Source organism: Mizuhopecten yessoensis, unplaced genomic scaffold (assembly GCF_002113885.1).
Source record: "Mizuhopecten yessoensis strain PY_sf001 unplaced genomic scaffold, ASM211388v2 scaffold213, whole genome shotgun sequence".
In the NCBI taxonomy this organism is placed as follows: domain Eukaryota; kingdom Metazoa; phylum Mollusca; class Bivalvia; order Pectinida; family Pectinidae; genus Mizuhopecten; species Mizuhopecten yessoensis.
This window is the reverse complement of record NW_018403434.1, coordinates 1,314,476-1,336,219: the sequence shown is the minus strand read 5'-3', so window position 1 is coordinate 1,336,219 and position 21,744 is coordinate 1,314,476. Positions and strand designations below refer to the sequence as shown.

Here is a 21,744-nt window from a genome sequence, read left to right as displayed (position 1 = left end):
ACAGGGTGAAGCAACACAAACATGTTCCGAGTGAAAAGGCATCTGTTTAAAAGTGAGGTTTGATTCTGTGTAACTATATAATAAATGCTAATTAGTAAAAGGAACACTGGACACTGTTTACAGGTTTGATTACATGCAGTGTTAATTCATAAATTTGCAGAATCACCCTACCATGAAATTACAGAATAAAAGTCATTCAGTAAGCAATTCTTGATTAATTATACCAGAAGGATCAACACTATGACAGCACATCATGTACATTTACTAGGGGTGTCACAATACGCCATGAGTGTATCACAATATATTGCAATACAAAATGAATATATTGCGATTCTTATCCAGATATATATTGTCATAGGAAGGATGTGCTTAATTTTATAATAAGTTGTTGTCAGAATGTTATCAACCTTAATCAAATGTAATAAGGATTACATAGATTTAAGATTTTTGTCAAACCAACCATCGATTATAAAATTTGAACTATTAAAAGCCTGCTTTATGCTTATTGGCATATCTGTTAGAATTTATAGTAATTTGCAAAGTTAAAACACCAAGCAGATACATAAAAATATGCTTTTGTATATCTCATCTCTGTATTGTACGATACGATATACCCGCGCATTGCAATATACCTGTTTTCCGATATATTGTGACAGCCCTAACATTTACTGAAGTTATTTTCTTACATGAGTCCCACATGAGGTGTTTTACTTCCCTTGTAACTCGAGTAAAGAATTGATACACAACTGCATGAATATGAAGTGGCCAAAGTCAAGGGAGGTAACTTGTGCATTTCAGGGTGTACAATTCCACTTGCCCGACACCAGCTACTGGATATAACATCAGGGTGAAAGAATTTTCAAATATTTAATATTTACTTTGAATGGAGCCAATCTTTTATTTTTCATTAGCGTGTGGGTTACTACTCAAGATACGGAATTGTTCACCCCTGCCTCTACACCACATGATGGACACACCCTACAAGTTCTACACGGACAAGTGTTCACTCACATTCTCTCATCCACACAACAGTTCAGCCTTAAAAGTCTATGAAGCACTACTGGTCCTATCTAGCAGTATACACATGTTGTGCACATGTGGTTTTGTGTTTAGTTTTTCACTTGTATGTCATGTTGTTTACATGTGCCGACTTATGGTACATGTTGATGGATTAGGCACATGTGTTGATATAGCATTTACTACTGTATACTTCACATGTGCTGATGGTGATATGCTACACACCTGTATTAAGGCTTAAGTGCCGACAAAGTGACTCCAAAATGAATGGAACCAAAGTGTCAATATGACTGTTCTCAGTATGGTCAGTCCAATTCATTCATATGCTTGTCACAACACAAGTCACATTCACTGAGATGCTAGTCAGAATACAATTAGTTATAAATCCTACTAAAACGTGTGGTAGTGTGTCATCCATCCAGCGGAGGACCGAGGTACACCATCGACACCTCCGTGTTTCCGTAAACAGCAGACACGGACGGGTACAGTGGAGTGTTCGGCAAACCTCGAAATGCAACCCCTGTAACACAAAACATGAACTAGCAATTAAAATCTGTGAGAGACATAATAATATAATAACACAAAACATGAACAAACAATTAAAACTATGAGAGACATAATTACACAAAACATAAACAATTAAAATCTATGAGAGACATAATAATATAATAACACAAAACATGAACAAACAATTAAAATTATGAGAGACATAATCTTAAAACGTAACACAAAACATAAACAAACAATTAAAATCTGTGAGAGACATAATAATATAATAACACAAAACATGAACAAACAATTAAAATCTGTGAGAGACATCATATTATAACGTAACACAAAACATAAACATACAATTAAAATCTGTGAGAGACATAATAATAGCCAGAGGGCCTGTATCGCTCACCTAGATATCTTAACAATCATGGCAAAATATTCCCCAAATTAAAAGAGAAGGGTATTAATAGGCCCAACCTCAAGGCCAATCCTTGTAGCATATTTGTATTGGATTTTTCATGCCCATCAATTTTATGTATGGTTATGGGGTGGGGATCTGATCACTGTTTCCAACTTGTGACTCAGAAAACTAGGTCTCTAGGGTTGTGACCAGACCCTAGGGTCAATTCTAATATCATGATTGCATTCCTCTCTTTATGCCCAGCATTTGTATATCTAGTTTTGGGGTGGGGATCTCAATTGTTTCAAAGGTATGACCCAGGAGTTAAGTCTGTAAGGGTGGGGCAGACCCTGGGGTCAATTCTAATATCATGACTGCATTTGTCTCTTTATGCCCAACAATTGGGTATATAGTTTTGGGGTGGGGATCTCAGCGGTTTCTAAGTAATGACCAGGGGCCATCCTGGAAGCATACAGCTGTATATGCATGTGCATTCATCTCTTTATACTCAGCAATTGGATATATGGTTATAGGGTGGGGATCTCAACTGTTTCCAAGCTATGACTCAGTAACTAGGTCCCTAGGGGTTCGTTCAGACCCCAGGGTGTATTCTTATATCAGGACTGCATTCGTCTCTTTATGCCCAGCTTTTTTATATATAGTTTTAGGGTTGGGATCTCAACCGTTTCAAAGTTATGACGCAGGGAGTTTGTCTCCAAGGATCGGGCCAGACCCCATGACCATCCTGGAAGCATATGTGCATTCTTCTCTTTATACTCAGCAATTGTATATATGGTTATACGGTGGGGAACTCAACCATTTCCAAGTTATAAACTTTTATTGGCCTTACCCTTAGCCCGGGGGGTCAGCCCCACCATATGTACAATTTTGAATCCCCACTACCTAGGGATGCTTCCAGTCAAATATGGTTGATGTCCATATCTTAGTTCCAGAAGTCGCTTAAAACAATATAGCCAAATAACCCTTTTTGGCCCCGCCCCTAAGCCCCCTGGGGGGATAAGCCACACCATTTGTACAATGTTGAATCCCTGCCTCCCATGAATGCTTTTGATCAAATATGATTGATATCCAGTGCATAGTTCTACAGAAGAAGTCGTTTGTCGCAATATAGCCCCCTTTTGGCCTGCCCCTCAGCCCCCTGGGGGGTCAGCCCAACCAATAGTACAGTTTTAAATATTTATTATCTAGGGATGCTTCCAGTCAGATATGATTGATATCCATCTCTTAGTTCCAGAGAAGTCGCTTAAAGCAATATAGACAAATTGCCCCTTTTGGCCCCGCCCCTCACCCCCTTGGGAGGTCAACCCCACCGTTTGTACAATTTTGAATCTCCACTACCTAGGGATGCTTCCAGTCAAATATGGTTGATATCCATCTCTTAGTTCCAGAGAAGAAGTCGCTTAAAGCAATATAGCAAAATTGTCCCCTTTTGACCCCGCCCCTTTACCCCCTGGGGGGTCAGACCCAACATTTGTACAATTTCGAATCCCCAACCCCTAGGGATGCTTCCAAAAAAAAAAAATCTATGAGAGACATAATTACACAAAACATGAACAAACAATTAAAATCTTTGAGAGACATAATAATATAATAACAGAAAACATGAACAAATAATTAAAACTATGAGAGACATAATAATATAATAACATAAAACATGAACAAACAATTAAAATCTGTGAGAGACATAATAATATAATCTATCACCTCCTTGTGGGTGGGATAGGGGGATCTCAACCTGAAGAGGAAGATTCATAATCTGCCAAACATGCGGCTTTGTCAAGTGTTTTGCAACATAAGAATCTTTCCCCCCTGAGTGTTTAGAATCCCCTATCTCACCCTCAAGGGGGTTGAATCATTCTTTTACTGTTACCCTGATGACCCATTGTGTATCGTATACATAATATAATGATAACGTTACAGGCTAAATGCAGGGTTGATGTGACGTAAACTCACTTGGCAACTTATATATAAGGATCTTCCCCCTCAGGTTGAGATTCCCCCATCTGATCTCACCCCCAAGGGGTGAGAAATTCTATTAGTCTCACCCAAGGGTGGAAAAAGCTTAGACAAAAACATATCAACAGGTTGAGGTACCTGTTCAGAAATTATATATGAAAAGTTGTGCAGGAAAAATAATAACAAGTATGCTATCTTTCATTTTCACCATCTCAAACTGTAGTGATTGAAGAAAATGAAGGTTTTCTCAAAGCTGAGATTTAGCATTTAATTGGGTTTGTTTGGGATTTTCTGAAATAAACATTTGAAGTACATTACAATTAAACTTTCCCATACAACAGAGTCCTGTACAATAGGGGCTCGGCCTTAAAACCTCAGTTCAGGTAAATACATTACCAGGACTACAAGTTTATACTTACCTAAAAATTCATAATTTTTCTCAAAAGCTAGCGTATTATCATCACAATCTAATATAACTCGTATTCGTTCCCCAACCTGAAAACATACAAGATGCAAAATATATATTGTCATGAAATTAATTGTTTATAGGATTTTTGTTTGTTCTGCAATTCAAAAGATCATGCAACAATTTATTTAAAGTAGATACTGGTATGGTTATAACCTGTTGTAGCTGTACTTTTTTCATACTATTTTGATAAGGGATGTACAAATTCTGATTTAGAGTACTAGCCTTAAGGCACATTTTGGAAATTTCCACTTGGAATGGACATATGAAGCATAATTCTTTAAAAAAAACAAACTGTTTCCAAAAAGTTTATTTTGGCCTAAAGTATCAAAAATAATGGCAACAAAATTACTAACATACCAAAATACTAAGATGTATGAAAAACAAAAGTATTTCTACATGAGGATGAAATGTATTTGAGAATGTTTCTGAAAAAAAATTAGAATGATGAACAAACGATGAGTATAATACAGTGGTTTCCAGTTCTTCATCTCCACTAGAGATTGAAAAATTGACACCAGATTTCCTGTTTGTAAAATTAATGTACCACAGAGCTAAATGTCCATGCCCTATAGCTGTTTCCTAGTTTGTCAATCTACCACAGAGCTAAATGTCAATACCCTTTAGCTGTTTCCTAGTTTGTTAATCTACCACAGAGCTAAATGTCAATACCCTTTAGCTGTTTCCTAGTTTGTTAGTGTACCACAGAGCTAAATGTCAATGCCCTCTATCTGTTTCCTAGTTTGTCAATCAACCACAGAGCTAAATGTCAATGCCCTTTAGCTGTTTCCTAGCTAGTTGGTCAGTGTACCACAGAGCTAAATGTCAATGCCCTCTAGCTGTTTCCTAGTTTGTCAGTGTACCACAGAGCTAAATGTCACTGCCCTCTATCCGTTTTCTAGTTTGTCAATCTACCACAGAGCTAAATGTCAATGCCCTCTAGCTGTTTCCTAGTTTGTCAGTGTACCACAGAACTAAATGTCCATGCCCTCTAGCTGATTCCTAGTTTTTCAGAGTAACACAGAGCTAAATGTCAATGCCCTTTATCTGTTTCCTAGTTTGTCAATGTACCACAGAGCTAAATGTCAATGCCCTCTAGCTGTTTCCTAGGTTGTCAGTGAACCATTATTCATAATTAAATAATTAAAATCAGGTACAGAGGCTAATTAAGGTGATACAAATATAATTAATACCCAAAATGGAATACCAAACCATCATTTTATTCCTTCATTGAAAATTCAGAGAATGATTTATATTCATTTATAGTTATACTAAGTTTATAGTAAGATTATTTTTATTTTTAGGTGTTCTTATAAATTTATGAAAAACTAGATTTTGAAATTGGTGGGAGTGATGGGCATGTGAATTGGAAGAATCAAGTGAAGAGTTTATATACTGCAAGTCTCGCGTTATGTAGGTCAGCGGTGACGGTAGAGGTCACAGTGATCTACATATGGCACGCGACACACCGTCTTCTATGAATGTACCTACAAACCAAGATTCATAACCGTAGGTGAATTAGTACGCGAGATATGCTCTGGAAATCTTTCTGACAACATTATGTAGGTCAGAGTGACCTACATATGGTACGCGTCACACCGCCTTCCATGCTTGTACCCAAAAACCAAGATTCATAACCGTAGGTGAAATAGTAGGAGAGATATGCTCTGGAAACCTTTCTGACGACATGATGTAGGTCAGAGTGACCTACATATGGTACGCGTCACACCGCCTTCCATACTTGTACCCAAAAACCAAGATTCATAACCGTAGGTGAAATAGTACGGGAGATATGCTCTGGAAACCTTTTGGACGAACGGACGAAGCAAACTCTATACACCCCCTACTTCGTCGAAGCGGGGGTATACAAAAAAAAAACAGTCCCATGGCTCGTATGATCATGAGATGTTCATTTAACAAGCTCTGAAACCACCAATTTGCAGTTCCATTTTTGCAAATATGCCAGTTCCGAAATCAAACCACAGCTTGAATTTTGCGATATCTTCAAATAATTACAAATCTTTGCCTGTTTTTCAAGAATAATCATGACCTCTGCAATCTGTATGAGTACTACTTATATTCTATAGACTATAGTCATTGTTTCTTTGGTCCAAAACAAAAGGCATTGCCCTTACACTCATTGTTTTTTAATATGACTATTTTTTGAGTTTGAAATACATCTTTTGATGTTATATATCTTAAACTCGTAAATTAATCATCTGTAGGCAAGAAATGCTGCATGGCTAAATGGGCCACATACAGTCAAACCTCGTTATCTCAAACTCTTTTAACTCGAAGACCCCGTTTATCTAAACCCTGTTGAGTATTTCTCCGGTTCCGGCAAAGTCTCTTCTTTATCTTAGTAACTAAAACTCTAAATAATGTTGATCAACAGTATTCTGTACTTACTGCGAGTATGATTAATGATTTGTACAACCAAACAGACAGTCCAGATCGGAAAATTGGTCTCAAACAAAGCGTGGTCATGCATAAAAGAGTTCCACAGTTAAAATCACAACATAAAACAGCTTCACAGGTTCATGTTTTTACAGGAGCCAGTATGGCTTTGAAATTTGATCGAGAGATTTAAGAACAATACGATAATTGGTGTTGATTATATCGAGTTGAGGTGTCAGGTGTCACATTTAGCTTTAATGAATTAACGTGTTACATGTACGATATAATAGGTTTGGGTGTGTTTTCATTTCCAGAATCAACTATGCGTAACACTCCATTACAGTGATTTGTTTTAGACTTGCGCACTTTCATTTCCACATTGTATAGTAAATGGACGAAGACAGCTTGATAGTTCGATTTTTAAATGTAACACATCAGAAGTCAAACTTAACGGACTGCAGACCTGGAAAGACTTTGCCAAGTTCTAGACTAGCCAAAAACAACATTTAATGATCACTAAGCCCTTCCACAACACAGTATAGTGATAATCAGCCCCGAGGATACCGATTGTCTGGCTGTGCACTCGGGTAACGAACTCACAATATGGTCCAACTGTTCTGATCGCGTGAAACGAAAGTAAGTTTTTCGGAAATAACTTACTCAGCAGTATTTTTGTAAGCATGTTTATTGTAAAATTTCATACCTGTATTTGTTATATTTATTACGTATATCATTCATCGATTGATTATAAGCATTGGTTATTAATCAAGTCAACAACTGTTAGTGCTATGTCCAGCGGCATTTCATACCAAATTTATGAACGCGCATAACTCGAATACTCGGATAAGTTTTCCTACGACCCTGTCGACTTCGAGATAACGAGGTTCGACTGTATATATATATATGCTTTCTTACAGGAACTGTCGACAAATTTCAAGTGTCGAAAGTTTTGTTCTGGGAAGAGTGATCTGGTTTGGGTACTGATCCAATCTGGGTCCTCACTCCTTAGGCACATTGCAACAACCAATGAACCATACTGTACCCGAAATACACGATTCAAGTTACAATGCTATAAACAGTTGTTGGGAGTAACTACCTGGTATTTAGGGGCATTGTTTAACGTTGGATAATTTCCTTGGTTATCTCCATTGTGAATGAGATGATTGTCTACAAGGTTCCATCCCCAGCTCTGATCATCGCTGCCTAGTAGACTCACGTAGCCCTGACACTGAATGGGAGAGCTTTTGGTTGCTAGACCTATCACAGCGACTGTTCCCAGAGGCCCTTCCCACCAGATCTCCCAACAGTGTCGACCGGCTCGGAACCCTATCTTACCCCGTGAACCGTCCGTACTTTGTGCTACAGGGTTCCGATGCACTGTGAATCCATTTTGTTTTACATACATATTCCTCGAACAGTCATTTGGATTCCACGCATGGTAAAATGCCCGTAATTTCGCTTTGTATGTGGGGACATTTTTAAGAACGTCCGATTTCAATGCTTCTTCTGCGAGTTTTCGCACACAATTGAATCGCCATACATCGTTGTTCTCATCATTTAGATATTTGTACCAATTCTTACACACTAGAGCACAATTCCGTAAATCAGATATGTCTATATAAGAAAACAATGCTTCCAATACTTGCGGTGGAAGTTTAGCAGCAGCCATATTATTACGGTGTGACAGGGTCAACTCGCGCGAGAGCGAATGTGATTCTACGAGATTCAATATGTCAGCGCCCATCGTCGGAACTGGTAGTTATAGATAGCGTGTAAGTTAGGGTTTATGGGATCACGTCATGTCGTATACCTACTATAGCACTGATTTGCACGTTTAAGCTTGATTGTAGTTAGATATTTTCTAATGCTAAGCGCGTCAATTGATTGCTTGCCTAAGTGGTATCGTTTGACAGTTAGATCTGGACCGTTTTCGTCCATGGGTAGGACCACAGGGACCTGATAATTTGTTACAGCTATATTTAGACCTAAACTAAGGTGTTCACAATAATTTTACATAATTAATGTGTTAATATCGACATTCGGTAAAAATGACACCACCCAATGATCATATATTTGAGAAGGGAGGAAAGCTTTCGATGTCGAAATGTCGACCCCACCTAACTTTCTTGCATCAAAAACAACATTTCTAGTTGATCTACAGGAAAATGCTTAGTACCGTTGGAAAGATGGATAATTTTTCTTTTGCAAACATGCTATATGCACGTAAAATGTATTCTCCTTCCGCGCACATGGACTCAATTTCCTCCAAAAGGAATTTGCAAGTCCTTAGTTAACGTGCTGGTAGCGGGTTAGTGAATATGTTAAGCTACCTCTACACGTCTGCAACTATATATCAGGAATTTTAATTGTACAGAACTTTGATTTTTAAATCAACACACTAAAAGCGTTAGTGTGAACTTTTAACTTTAAAAACTTGTCACCAACAAATATGCGCATACCATAAAGTATAGTTGACAACAAGATCCATACAATAAATTGTAGGACAGTCTCACAAGTCGAAGACTTACAACGACTGGGAGAACAGTGCGAACAATGCGAAAAACACACACCATTTCAGAGTTTCAAAGTTTTTCGTAGTAAGCCTGCCACTTTTTCGAATATTTATGAGGTTGAGGTCAGCGCATGCTGAACCATGCGGTGTTGGTTGGTTTAGCGAAAAAATGGCTGCAATTCCAGCAAAACACACCACGGGTCTCGGCATGCGGCTGATGGATCACTTTTTGCAAAAATACTTTTAAATATAACAATGATGTAAGCTTAGAATAGATAGCCATGCACCTTTTTTTGTCTACAGATGATTAGTTTTTAAGTTCAAATAGCACCAGAAAATGTCATTCAAACTCAAAAGTCAGTGTTTTGTTTCGTTTTTAGAAAATGGTGTGTGCGATGGCTATATATGCATTCTGTTTTGTACAACAGGAATAAATTCACCCTATTAAAAATACTTGTTTTCATATAAATTCCAAAGGTCATCATAAAATGTCAATATGCTGACAAAAAAATTTGAACTTGAAGAAGTGTAAGATACTGCAAAATTCAAGCCTTGATCCGATTTAGGTCCTGACATTCCCGAAAACCGGAAACGCTGACTAGGTGATGTCAAAGCGTTCTAAAAATATTTCTCATGAGCCACGGGGTTAATCTTTTTTTGTAAGAACACCCATCGATATTCTTCCTTTGATACAACCATAAATTAATATAATTCATCCTCAGAATTTTCAATGAATGAATCAAATGATGGTTTGGTTCGATTTGGGTACTGTCACCTTAGGAGTAAAAATAAAGATTCCACAACTCAGCCCCCTAAAAGATAGCCGCTACATGTATGTGGCTGGAATAGGAATTATATCAAACTGGAGCAATTGCAAATACATACATACTTTCCAACCCTCCCTATTTAGGATGGAGACTCCCGATTTTGGACCCTTAAATGTAGTAATTTGCTTAACTGCTCCTATTTTCTAAGATCTAATGATTATTTCATCTGGTGGAACAACTCTATGATGTCTTTTTAAAGGGTTATTTTGTCCCTAGGGGGTGAATTCACACATTTTATTAATGTTTTCATTTTGAGCATACAGGATCTCCCCCATGGAAATTTAAAAAAGTTGGCAAGATCTATGTAAATGCATGGCCATACCTGGATTCAAACCCGGGACCACCCGAACTAAAGACGGAGGCCAATTCAGAGCTGTCTGGTCGCTGACGATCAACAAAGGCCTTTTTCTAGGTCTTTATGCCCTTCAAAACACATCTATTTACAACCCAGTTTTGGGTATCCTCAAGTCTTCACTGTGTGTTTGAAGCAAGAGTTATCAAGTTTACCAATTTTATAACAGCGAGGAAAAATGCACATCCAGTCCAGGATTTGAAGCCAGGACCCTCTAAACGATAGGTGGACACTCTACCAATTGAGCTGCCTGGTCGCAGATGGTTGACCCAGTCAGTTCCGCTACATATGTATTGATCTGTTGCCCTCGTAGCAACAGCAGAACACCAGGGATTTCTATCATTTCTTTTCTCGTCTACCTTCTATTTCTTTTCAGTAGATGCTCCTCATATCCAATAATCCCTATATGATTCATGTGACAGCAGGCTGCTGTAAGGACCTTAAGTTTAAGCCAAGTAATGAAAAATATTAAAAATTATATTAATGTAGTCATGTGTGCAATATCATTCAAACTGGTTATAGGCAGTGCAGTTTCGTTACTGCAAAATATTATTCTTTTTATGGTAATTTTTTTAAATGGTTTCAATCTGCACGGTAGTCTAGCGGTAGGACACTGGGCTCGTGACCGAAGGGTTGCGGGTTTGAGTCACATCACGGCACTGTGTTGTATCTGTGAGCAAGATACTTTACTCCGCTTGTTCCAGTCTACGCGGCTGTAAATGAGTGCGTGGTTGGGCAGTGCTAGAATTGTTGAATGCTAGCTGTTAGTGCCGAAATGGCATCTCCGGCTGTATACTCCCCATGGACTTGAGAAAGGTATTGGCCAGTTGCAAAGGCCCTATAACCACAGATAATAATTTGTGAACTGCTTTGAGATGACCTACGAACTAGGTTGTGATAAAGCGGTATATAAGAACCTCAAATTATTATCATTATTATTATTACATGTATATTTACAGGAGGATATATATCCTGTATGAGTTATTACAGGAGGATATATATATCCTGTATGAGTTATTACAGGAGGATATATATCCCGTATGAGTTATTACAGGACGATATATATCCTGTATGAGTTATTACAGGACGCTATATATCCCATATGAGTTATTACAGGGCGATATATATCCCGTATGAGTTATTACAGGACGATATATATCCCGTATGAGTTATTACAGGACAATATATATCCCGTATGAGTTATTACAGGACGATATATATCCTGTATGAGTTATTACAGGACAATATATATCCTGTATGAGTTATTACAGGACGATATATATCCTGTATGAGTTATTTGTATAACATTCTGCTTCTTAATATGTTGTAGATTGGACATTGGACAGCCATGTGATAAGGGGAATTCTACAGTTAATATTTCATGAAAAAAAAGAGGCAGAATCCTGAAGGAAAATGGCAGCTTTCTGTCAAAAATGTTTAGTATCAAGGCACTTAAAATCAAAACTTGTCTTCCAAGGCCGTGGTTTGTTGTGTCAGAAGAAATGTTTGTCATCGTTGACTACAAAGAGGCAGCTATCAACATTGTCAGCTCCTCTTGCTGCGGCCTTCAATACCAAGCCAGCCTACAAGCTCAACTTTAACTTCGGAGTGGGATGTGTAAGTGTGATTCAAAAACATTTAAGTGACACTAATGTGGTGTGGGAGAAGAAATTTCTAAAATGCTCAAACAGTTTTCTGAAGTAGAACTGGAAATGTTGGAATCAGGATACATCCTCGTCCATTGTTGGGGTGGAAGGCTATCACATTTGTTACATCCTCGTCCATTGTTGGGGTGGAAGGCTATCACATTTGTTACATCCTCGTCCATTGTTGGGGTGGAAGGCTATCACATTTGTTACATCCTCGTCCATTGTTGGGGTGGAAGGCTATCACATTTGTTACATCCTCGTCCATTGTTGGGGTGGAAGGCTATCACATTTGTTACATCCTCGTCCATTGTTGGGGTGGAAGGCTATCACATTTGTTACATCCTCGTCCATTGTTGGGGTGGAAGGCTATCACATTTGTTACATCCTCGTCCATTGTTGGGGTGGAAGGCTATCACATTTGTTACATCCTCGTCCATTGTTGGGGTGGAAGGCTATCACATTTGTTACATCCTCGTCCATTGTTGGGGTGGAAGGCTATCACATTTGTTACATCCTCGTCCATTGTTGGGGTGGAAGGCTATCACATTTGTTACATCCTCGTCCATTGTTGGGGTGGAAGGCTATCACATTTGTTACATCCTCGTCCATTGTTGGGGTGGAAGGCTATCACATTTGTTACATCCTCGTCCATTGTTGGGGTGGAAGGCTATCACATTTGTTACATCCTCGTCCATTGTTGGGGTGGAAGGCTATCACATTTGTTACATCCTCGTCCATTGTTGGGGTGGAAGGCTATCACATTTGTTACATCCTCGTCCATTGTTGGGGTGGAAGGCTATCACATTTGTTACATCCTCGTCCATTGTTGGGGTGGAAGGCTATCACATTTGTTACATCCTCGTCCATTGTTGGGGTGGAAGGCTATCACATTTGTTACATCCTCGTCCATTGTTGGGGTGGAAGGCTATCACATTTGTTACATCCTCGTCCATTGTTGGGGTGGAAGGCTATCACATTTGTTACATCCTCGTCCATTGTTGGGGTGGAAGGCTATCACATTTGTTACATCCTCGTCCATTGTTGGGGTGGAAGGCTATCACATTTGTTACATCCTCGTCCATTGTTGGGGTGGAAGGCTATCACATTTGTTACATCCTCGTCCATTGTTGGGGTGGAAGGCTATCACATTTGTTACATCCTCGTCCATTGTTGGGGTGGAAGGCTATCACATTTGTTACATCCTCGTCCATTGTTGGGGTGGAAGGCTATCACATTTGTTACATCCTCGTCCATTGTTGGGGTGGAAGGCTATCACATTTGTTACATCCTCGTCCATTGTTGGGGTGGAAGGCTATCACATTTGTTACATCCTCGTCCATTGTTGGGGTGGAAGGCTATCACATTTGTTACATCCTCGTCCATTGTTGGGGTGGAAGGCTATCACATTTGTTACATCCTCGTCCATTGTTGGGGTGGAAGGCTATCACATTTGTTACATCCTCGTCCATTGTTGGGGTGGAAGGCTATCACATTTGTTACATCCTCGTCCATTGTTGGGGTGGAAGGCTATCACATTTGTTACATCCTCGTCCATTGTTGGGGTGGAAGGCTATCACATTTGTTACATCCTCGTCCATTGTTGGGGTGGAAGGCTATCACATTTGTTACATCCTCGTCCATTGTTGGGGTGGAAGGCTATCACATTTGTTACATCCTCGTCCATTGTTGGGGTGGAAGGCTATCACATTTGTTACATCCTCGTCCATTGTTGGGGTGGAAGGCTATCACATTTGTTACATCCTCGTCCATTGTTGGGGTGGAAGGCTATCACATTTGTTACATCCTCGTCCATTGTTGGGGTGGAAGGCTATCACATTTGTTACATCCTCGTCCATTGTTGGGGTGGAAGGCTATCACATTTGTTACATCCTCGTCCATTGTTGGGGTGGAAGGCTATCACATTTGTTACATCCTCGTCCATTGTTGGGGTGGAAGGCTATCACATTTGTTACATCCTCGTCCATTGTTGGGGTGGAAGGCTATCACATTTGTTACATCCTCGTCCATTGTTGGGGTGGAAGGCTATCACATTTGTTACATCCTCGTCCATTGTTGGGGTGGAAGGCTATCACATTTGTTACATCCTCGTCCATTGTTGGGGTGGAAGGCTATCACATTTGTTACATCCTCGTCCATTGTTGGGGTGGAAGGCTATCACATTTGTTACATCCTCGTCCATTGTTGGGGTGGAAGGCTATCACATTTGTTACATCCTCGTCCATTGTTGGGGTGGAAGGCTATCACATTTGTTACATCCTCGTCCATTGTTGGGGTGGAAGGCTATCACATTTGTTACATCCTCGTCCATTGTTGGGGTGGAAGGCTATCACATTTGTTACATCCTCGTCCATTGTTGGGGTGGAAGGCTATCACATTTGTTACATCCTCGTCCATTGTTGGGGTGGAAGGCTATCACATTTGTTACATCCTCGTCCATTGTTGGGGTGGAAGGCTATCACATTTGTTACATCCTCGTCCATTGTTGGGGTGGAAGGCTATCACATTTGTTACATCCTCGTCCATTGTTGGGGTGGAAGGCTATCACATTTGTTACATCCTCGTCCATTGTTGGGGTGGAAGGCTATCACATTTGTTACATCCTCGTCCATTGTTGGGGTGGAAGGCTATCACATTTGTTACATCCTCGTCCATTGTTGGGGTGGAAGGCTATCACATTTGTTACATCCTCGTCCATTGTTGGGGTGGAAGGCTATCACATTTGTTACATCCTCGTCCATTGTTGGGGTGGAAGGCTATCACATTTGTTACATCCTCGTCCATTGTTGGGGTGGAAGGCTATCACATTTGTTACATCCTCGTCCATTGTTGGGGTGGAAGGCTATCACATTTGTTACATCCTCGTCCATTGTTGGGGTGGAAGGCTATCACATTTGTTACATCCTCGTCCATTGTTGGGGTGGAAGGCTATCACATTTGTTACATCCTCGTCCATTGTTGGGGTGGAAGGCTATCACATTTGTTACATCCTCGTCCATTGTTGGGGTGGAAGGCTATCACATTTGTTACATCCTCGTCCATTGTTGGGGTGGAAGGCTATCACATTTGTTACATCCTCGTCCATTGTTGGGGTGGAAGGCTATCACATTTGTTACATCCTCGTCCATTGTTGGGGTGGAAGGCTATCACATTTGTTACATCCTCGTCCATTGTTGGGGTGGAAGGCTATCACATTTGTTACATCCTCGTCCATTGTTGGGGTGGAAGGCTATCACATTTGTTACATCCTCGTCCATTGTTGGGGTGGAAGGCTATCACATTTGTTACATCCTCGTCCATTGTTGGGGTGGAAGGCTATCACATTTGTTACATCCTCGTCCATTGTTGGGGTGGAAGGCTATCACATTTGTTACATCCTCGTCCATTGTTGGGGTGGAAGGCTATCACATTTGTTACATCCTCGTCCATTGTTGGGGTGGAAGGCTATCACATTTGTTACATCCTCGTCCATTGTTGGGGTGGAAGGCTATCACATTTGTTACATCCTCGTCCATTGTTGGGGTGGAAGGCTATCACATTTGTTACATCCTCGTCCATTGTTGGGGTGGAAGGCTATCACATTTGTTACATCCTCGTCCATTGTTGGGGTGGAAGGCTATCACATTTGTTACATCCTCGTCCATTGTTGGGGTGGAAGGCTATCACATTTGTTACATCCTCGTCCATTGTTGGGGTGGAAGGCTATCACATTTGTTACATCCTCGTCCATTGTTGGGGTGGAAGGCTATCACATTTGTTACATCCTCGTCCATTGTTGGGGTGGAAGGCTATCACATTTGTTACATCCTCGTCCATTGTTGGGGTGGAAGGCTATCACATTTGTTACATCCTCGTCCATTGTTGGGGTGGAAGGCTATCACATTTGTTACATCCTCGTCCATTGTTGGGGTGGAAGGCTATCACATTTGTTACATCCTCGTCCATTGTTGGGGTGGAAGGCTATCACATTTGTTACATCCTCGTCCATTGTTGGGGTGGAAGGCTATCACATTTGTTACATCCTCGTCCATTGTTGGGGTGGAAGGCTATCACATTTGTTACATCCTCGTCCATTGTTGGGGTGGAAGGCTATCACATTTGTTACATCCTCGTCCATTGTTGGGGTGGAAGGCTATCACATTTGTTACATCCTCGTCCATTGTTGGGGTGGAAGGCTATCACATTTGTTACATCCTCGTCCATTGTTGGGGTGGAAGGCTATCACATTTGTTACATCCTCGTCCATTGTTGGGGTGGAAGGCTATCACATTTGTTACATCCTCGTCCATTGTTGGGGTGGAAGGCTATCACATTTGTTACATCCTCGTCCATTGTTGGGGTGGAAGGCTATCACATTTGTTACATCCTCGTCCATTGTTGGGGTGGAAGGCTATCACATTTGTTACATCCTCGTCCATTGTTGGGGTGGAAGGCTATCACATTTGTTACATCCTCGTCCATTGTTGGGGTGGAAGGCTATCACATTTGTTACATCCTCGTCCATTGTTGGGGTGGAAGGCTATCACATTTGTTACATCCTCGTCCATTGTTGGGGTGGAAGGCTATCACATTTGTTACATCCTCGTCCATTGTTGGGGTGGAAGGCTATCACATTTGTTACATCCTCGTCCATTGTTGGGGTGGAAGGCTATCACATTTGTTACATCCTCGTCCATTGTTGGGGTGGAAGGCTATCACATTTGTTACATCCTCGTCCATTGTTGGGGTGGAAGGCTATCACATTTGTTACATCCTCGTCCATTGTTGGGGTGGAAGGCTATCACATTTGTTACATCCTCGTCCATTGTTGGGGTGGAAGGCTATCACATTTGTTACATCCTCGTCCATTGTTGGGGTGGAAGGCTATCACATTTGTTACATCCTCGTCCATTGTTGGGGTGGAAGGCTATCACATTTGTTACATCCTCGTCCATTGTTGGGGTGGAAGGCTATCACATTTGTTACATCCTCGTCCATTGTTGGGGTGGAAGGCTATCACATTTGTTACATCCTCGTCCATTGTTGGGGTGGAAGGCTATCACATTTGTTACATCCTCGTCCATTGTTGGGGTGGAAGGCTATCACATTTGTTACATCCTCGTCCATTGTTGGGGTGGAAGGCTATCACATTTGTTACATCCTCGTCCATTGTTGGGGTGGAAGGCTATCACATTTGTTACATCCTCGTCCATTGTTGGGGTGGAAGGCTATCACATTTGTTACATCCTCGTCCATTGTTGGGGTGGAAGGCTATCACATTTGTTACATCCTCGTCCATTGTTGGGGTGGAAGGCTATCACATTTGTTACATCCTCGTCCATTGTTGGGGTGGAAGGCTATCACATTTGTTACATCCTCGTCCATTGTTGGGGTGGAAGGCTATCACATTTGTTACATCCTCGTCCATTGTTGGGGTGGAAGGCTATCACATTTGTTACATCCTCGTCCATTGTTGGGGTGGAAGGCTATCACATTTGTTACATCCTCGTCCATTGTTGGGGTGGAAGGCTATCACATTTGTTACATCCTCGTCCATTGTTGGGGTGGAAGGCTATCACATTTGTTACATCCTCGTCCATTGTTGGGGTGGAAGGCTATCACATTTGTTACATCCTCGTCCATTGTTGGGGTGGAAGGCTATCACATTTGTTACATCCTCGTCCATTGTTGGGGTGGAAGGCTATCACATTTGTTACATCCTCGTCCATTGTTGGGGTGGAAGGCTATCACATTTGTTACATCCTCGTCCATTGTTGGGGTGGAAGGCTATCACATTTGTTACATCCTCGTCCATTGTTGGGGTGGAAGGCTATCACATTTGTTACATCCTCGTCCATTGTTGGGGTGGAAGGCTATCACATTTGTTACATCCTCGTCCATTGTTGGGGTGGAAGGCTATCACATTTGTTACATCCTCGTCCATTGTTGGGGTGGAAGGCTATCACATTTGTTACATCCTCGTCCATTGTTGGGGTGGAAGGCTATCACATTTGTTACATCCTCGTCCATTGTTGGGGTGGAAGGCTATCACATTTGTTACATCCTCGTCCATTGTTGGGGTGGAAGGCTATCACATTTGTTACATCCTCGTCCATTGTTGGGGTGGAAGGCTATCACATTTGTTACATCCTCGTCCATTGTTGGGGTGGAAGGCTATCACATTTGTTACATCCTCGTCCATTGTTGGGGTGGAAGGCTATCACATTTGTTACATCCTCGTCCATTGTTGGGGTGGAAGGCTATCACATTTGTTACATCCTCGTCCATTGTTGGGGTGGAAGGCTATCACATTTGTTACATCCTCGTCCATTGTTGGGGTGGAAGGCTATCACATTTGTTACATCCTCGTCCATTGTTGGGGTGGAAGGCTATCACATTTGTTACATCCTCGTCCATTGTTGGGGTGGAAGGCTATCACATTTGTTACATCCTCGTCCATTGTTGGGGTGGAAGGCTATCACATTTGTTACATCCTCGTCCATTGTTGGGGTGGAAGGCTATCACATTTGTTACATCCTCGTCCATTGTTGGGGTGGAAGGCTATCACATTTGTTACATCCTCGTCCATTGTTGGGGTGGAAGGCTATCACATTTGTTACATCCTCGTCCATTGTTGGGGTGGAAGGCTATCACATTTGTTACATCCTCGTCCATTGTTGGGGTGGAAGGCTATCACATTTGTTCTTTTCTTGTCTTTTCTTATTTATGATCTTTACCATATAGTTCCATGATTAACGTAAGTTTAAATTTTCCAACTAAGATCAATAAAGTATGGAGTAAGGCTCTTAAGTTTAGCATGCTTGCTAACAAGTTTTCATACAAAAATTTGACTCTGATCAATTTTGAACGATAACAAATGTGTTTGTGAACAGAATTGAATAACCAGTAAGCATTTCAGTTCTATTAGGCCTCTTGCTGGTTCACAAAATGTTTTGGCCTCTTGTTGATTCTCAAAATGTTTTGGCTTCTTGTTGATTCACAAAATGTTTTGGCCTCTTGTTGATTCACAAAATGTTTTGGCCTCTTGTTGATTCACAAAATGTTTTGGCCTCTTGTTGATTCACAAAATGTTTTGGCCTCTTGTTGATTCACAAAATGTTTTGGCCTCTTGTTGATTCACAAAATGTTTTGGCCTCTTGTTGATTCACAAAATGTTTTGGCCTCTTGTTGATTCACAAAATGTTTTGGCCTCTTGTTGATTCACAAAATGTTTTGGCCTCTTGTTGATTCACAAAATGTTTTGGCCTCTTGTTGATTCACAAAATGTTTTGGCCTCTTGTTGATTCACAAAATGTTTTTGAAGTGCTTCTGTTTCTCACACAGGGTTTATTCCGGATCATGGAATTGCAAGAATTCAGTGGTTTCCACATTCTCAAGGAACAAGCTGAGGCCGAGGTTGAATCACTAGTTGAGGAAATAACAAGCCCTAACCGCACCAAGAGTGTAGTGACCCTCTTTGATGAACTGTCTGACTGCCTTTGCAAAGTTGCTGACCTGGTCAGTAGTGGAATTTGATTTACATTTTAATGTTTGCAAAAAAGAGAAGAAAAATATATATAAAGATACCCAACTCTACAGACAGATTTACAAAGGGTGTACTATCAAAAGAAAAATAAATGAATAAGATAATACAGTAATTAGAAATGTTGAAATATTGAACACCACTATATTTTCATTTTCACTGCAAGTCTTGCAGGGCGATAAAAGCAATTAAATCTGTGTTTAACCTCACATAACAAGAACCATAAAAAGAATCAGTATTAAGATGGTGTCAGGGTGTTACAGGAATGTCGTTTGTACTGACAATACAGATACTTCTATATATACTATGATAGTACGGACTACCTATATTTCGACCACTAACAACTATTAGGGTAAAATGTAAATATGAACAGGAAAGTGATTTTTAACAGTCATGCCGTAGATAAGACGGACATAACACATGGATATGCCACCATACATATTTTAAGGAAAGACTTATTTTGTATCCTATATCTTTCGAAAACAAAACAGGATTAACATATGTTTGCTGTTTGATCTTTCAGGCAGACTTTGTTCGAGTATCCCATCCAGACCCCATGTTTGCTCAAGCTGCAGAAGACACCTGTGTATACCTATCAGGCATTGTAGAAAAGTAGGTAGTATGTATGTGTTATATTGATGTCGGTATATATTAGCTATTAAGTAAAAGACGGTAGTGTTTTCTTAGAATTATCACCTCTACTCTACATCAAACCTTCGTCCTTGTAAGAGTGATTCCTGTGTGTACGGCGGCTGATATCCTCTGTAAAGGATCTACTGAACATAACAAGTTAAAAATAATTAGATGTTTTCATATGTACAACATTCACATTGTTACCATGACACGACTAAAGTTAACACATGTTCTCTAGGTCACCTTTCTCTATACAAATACATAGATCAGCCATACAGTGTTTGCTATCTGTACACATACACAGATCAGCCATACAGTGTTTGCTATCTGTACACATACACAGATCAGCCATACAGTGTTTGCTATCTGTACACATACACAGATCAGCCATACAGTGTTTGCTATCTGTACACATACACAGATCAGCCATACAGTGTTTGCTATCTGTACACATACACAGATCAGCCATACAGTGTTTGCTATCTGTACACATACACAGATCAGCCATACAGTGTTTGCTATCTGTACACATACACAGATCAGCCATACAGTGTTTGCTATCTGTACACATACACAGATCAGCCATACAGTGTTTGCTATCTGTACACATACACAGATCAGCCATACAGTGTTTGCTATCTGTACACATACACAGATCAGCCATACAGTGTTTGCTATCTGTACACATACACAGATCAGCCATACAGTGTTTGCTATCTGTACACATACACAGATCAGCCATACAGTGTTTGCTATCTGTACACATACACAGATCAGCCATACAGTGTTTGCTATCTGTACACATACACAGATCAGCCATACAGTGTTTGCTATCTGTACACATACACAGATCAGCCATACAGTGTTTGCTATCTGTACACATACACAGATCGGGCCATACAGTGTTTGCTATCTGTACACATACACAGATCAGCCATACAGTGTTTGCTATCTGTACACATGCATAGATCAGCTATACAGTGTTTGCTATCTGTACACATACACAGATCAGCCATCCAGTGTTTGCTATCTGTACACATACATAGATCAGCAATACAGTGTTTGCTATCTGTACACATACATAGATCAGCCATACAGCGTGCTATCTGTACACATACATAGATCAGCCATACAGTGTTTGCTATCTGTACACATGCATAGATCAGCCATACAATGTTTGTTATCTGTACACATACATAGATCAGCCATACAGTGTTTGCTATCTGTACACATACATAGATTAGCCATACAGTGTTTGATGAAATGTTTTACCCCTAGGTTGAACACTAATCCTGACATATACCACACCCTGAAGAATGCTGTAGAGGAAGGAGATGTGGTACCCCTGGACGACCTAGACAAGCGAGTCGGAAAACTGTTCCAGTTTGATCACGAACAATCTGGCATCCATCTTGCTGAAGATAAGGTACAGAAATATATACACATTGAATTAAAAATTAGTCAATCTGAATGAGTCAA

General features: G+C 40.4%; 2 protein-coding genes across 2 annotated transcripts in view; one reads left to right on the top strand and one right to left on the bottom strand.

Annotated features, from left to right (window-relative positions):
• Positions 1-506: 506 nt before the first annotated feature.
• On the bottom strand, positions 507-8,435 carry LOC110467068 (F-box/SPRY domain-containing protein 1-like). Its single transcript, XM_021524001.1, has 3 exons — positions 7,849-8,435; positions 4,309-4,384; positions 507-1,537 (listed from the first exon to the last, which is right to left on the bottom strand). Exons 1-3 carry the CDS (start codon positions 8,419-8,421, stop codon positions 1,428-1,430), a joined length of 759 nt encoding a protein of 252 aa, XP_021379676.1. The 5' UTR covers positions 8,422-8,435; the 3' UTR covers positions 507-1,427.
• Positions 8,436-8,456: 21 nt separating this feature from the next.
• The window catches only part of LOC110466918 (mitochondrial intermediate peptidase-like), a 31,437-nt gene continuing 18,149 nt past the window's right edge, over positions 8,457-21,744 (top strand). The window contains exons 1-5 of the mRNA XM_021523757.1: positions 8,457-8,524; positions 11,774-12,060; positions 19,434-19,607; positions 20,156-20,244; positions 21,544-21,691. Of these exons, the coding sequence (XP_021379432.1) occupies positions 11,857-12,060; positions 19,434-19,607; positions 20,156-20,244; positions 21,544-21,691 (615 nt within the window). The 5' untranslated portion in view covers positions 8,457-8,524; positions 11,774-11,856. The remainder of the gene's footprint in view (positions 8,525-11,773; positions 12,061-19,433; positions 19,608-20,155; positions 20,245-21,543; positions 21,692-21,744) is intronic.

Bases quoted from the DNA above. Each gene is read 5' to 3' on its own strand.
- LOC110467068 (XM_021524001.1), bottom strand. From the start codon at position 8,421: ATGGCTGCTGCTAAACTTCCACCGCAAGTATTGGAAGCATTGTTTTCT. The intron at 4,385-7,848 runs GTAGTTACTCCC...GTATGTTTTCAG, and splicing joins ACAATGCCCCTAAATACCAG to GTTGGGGAACGAATACGAGT. The intron at 1,538-4,308 runs GTAAGTATAAAC...TTTGTGTTACAG, and splicing joins GAAAAATTATGAATTTTTAG to GGGTTGCATTTCGAGGTTTG.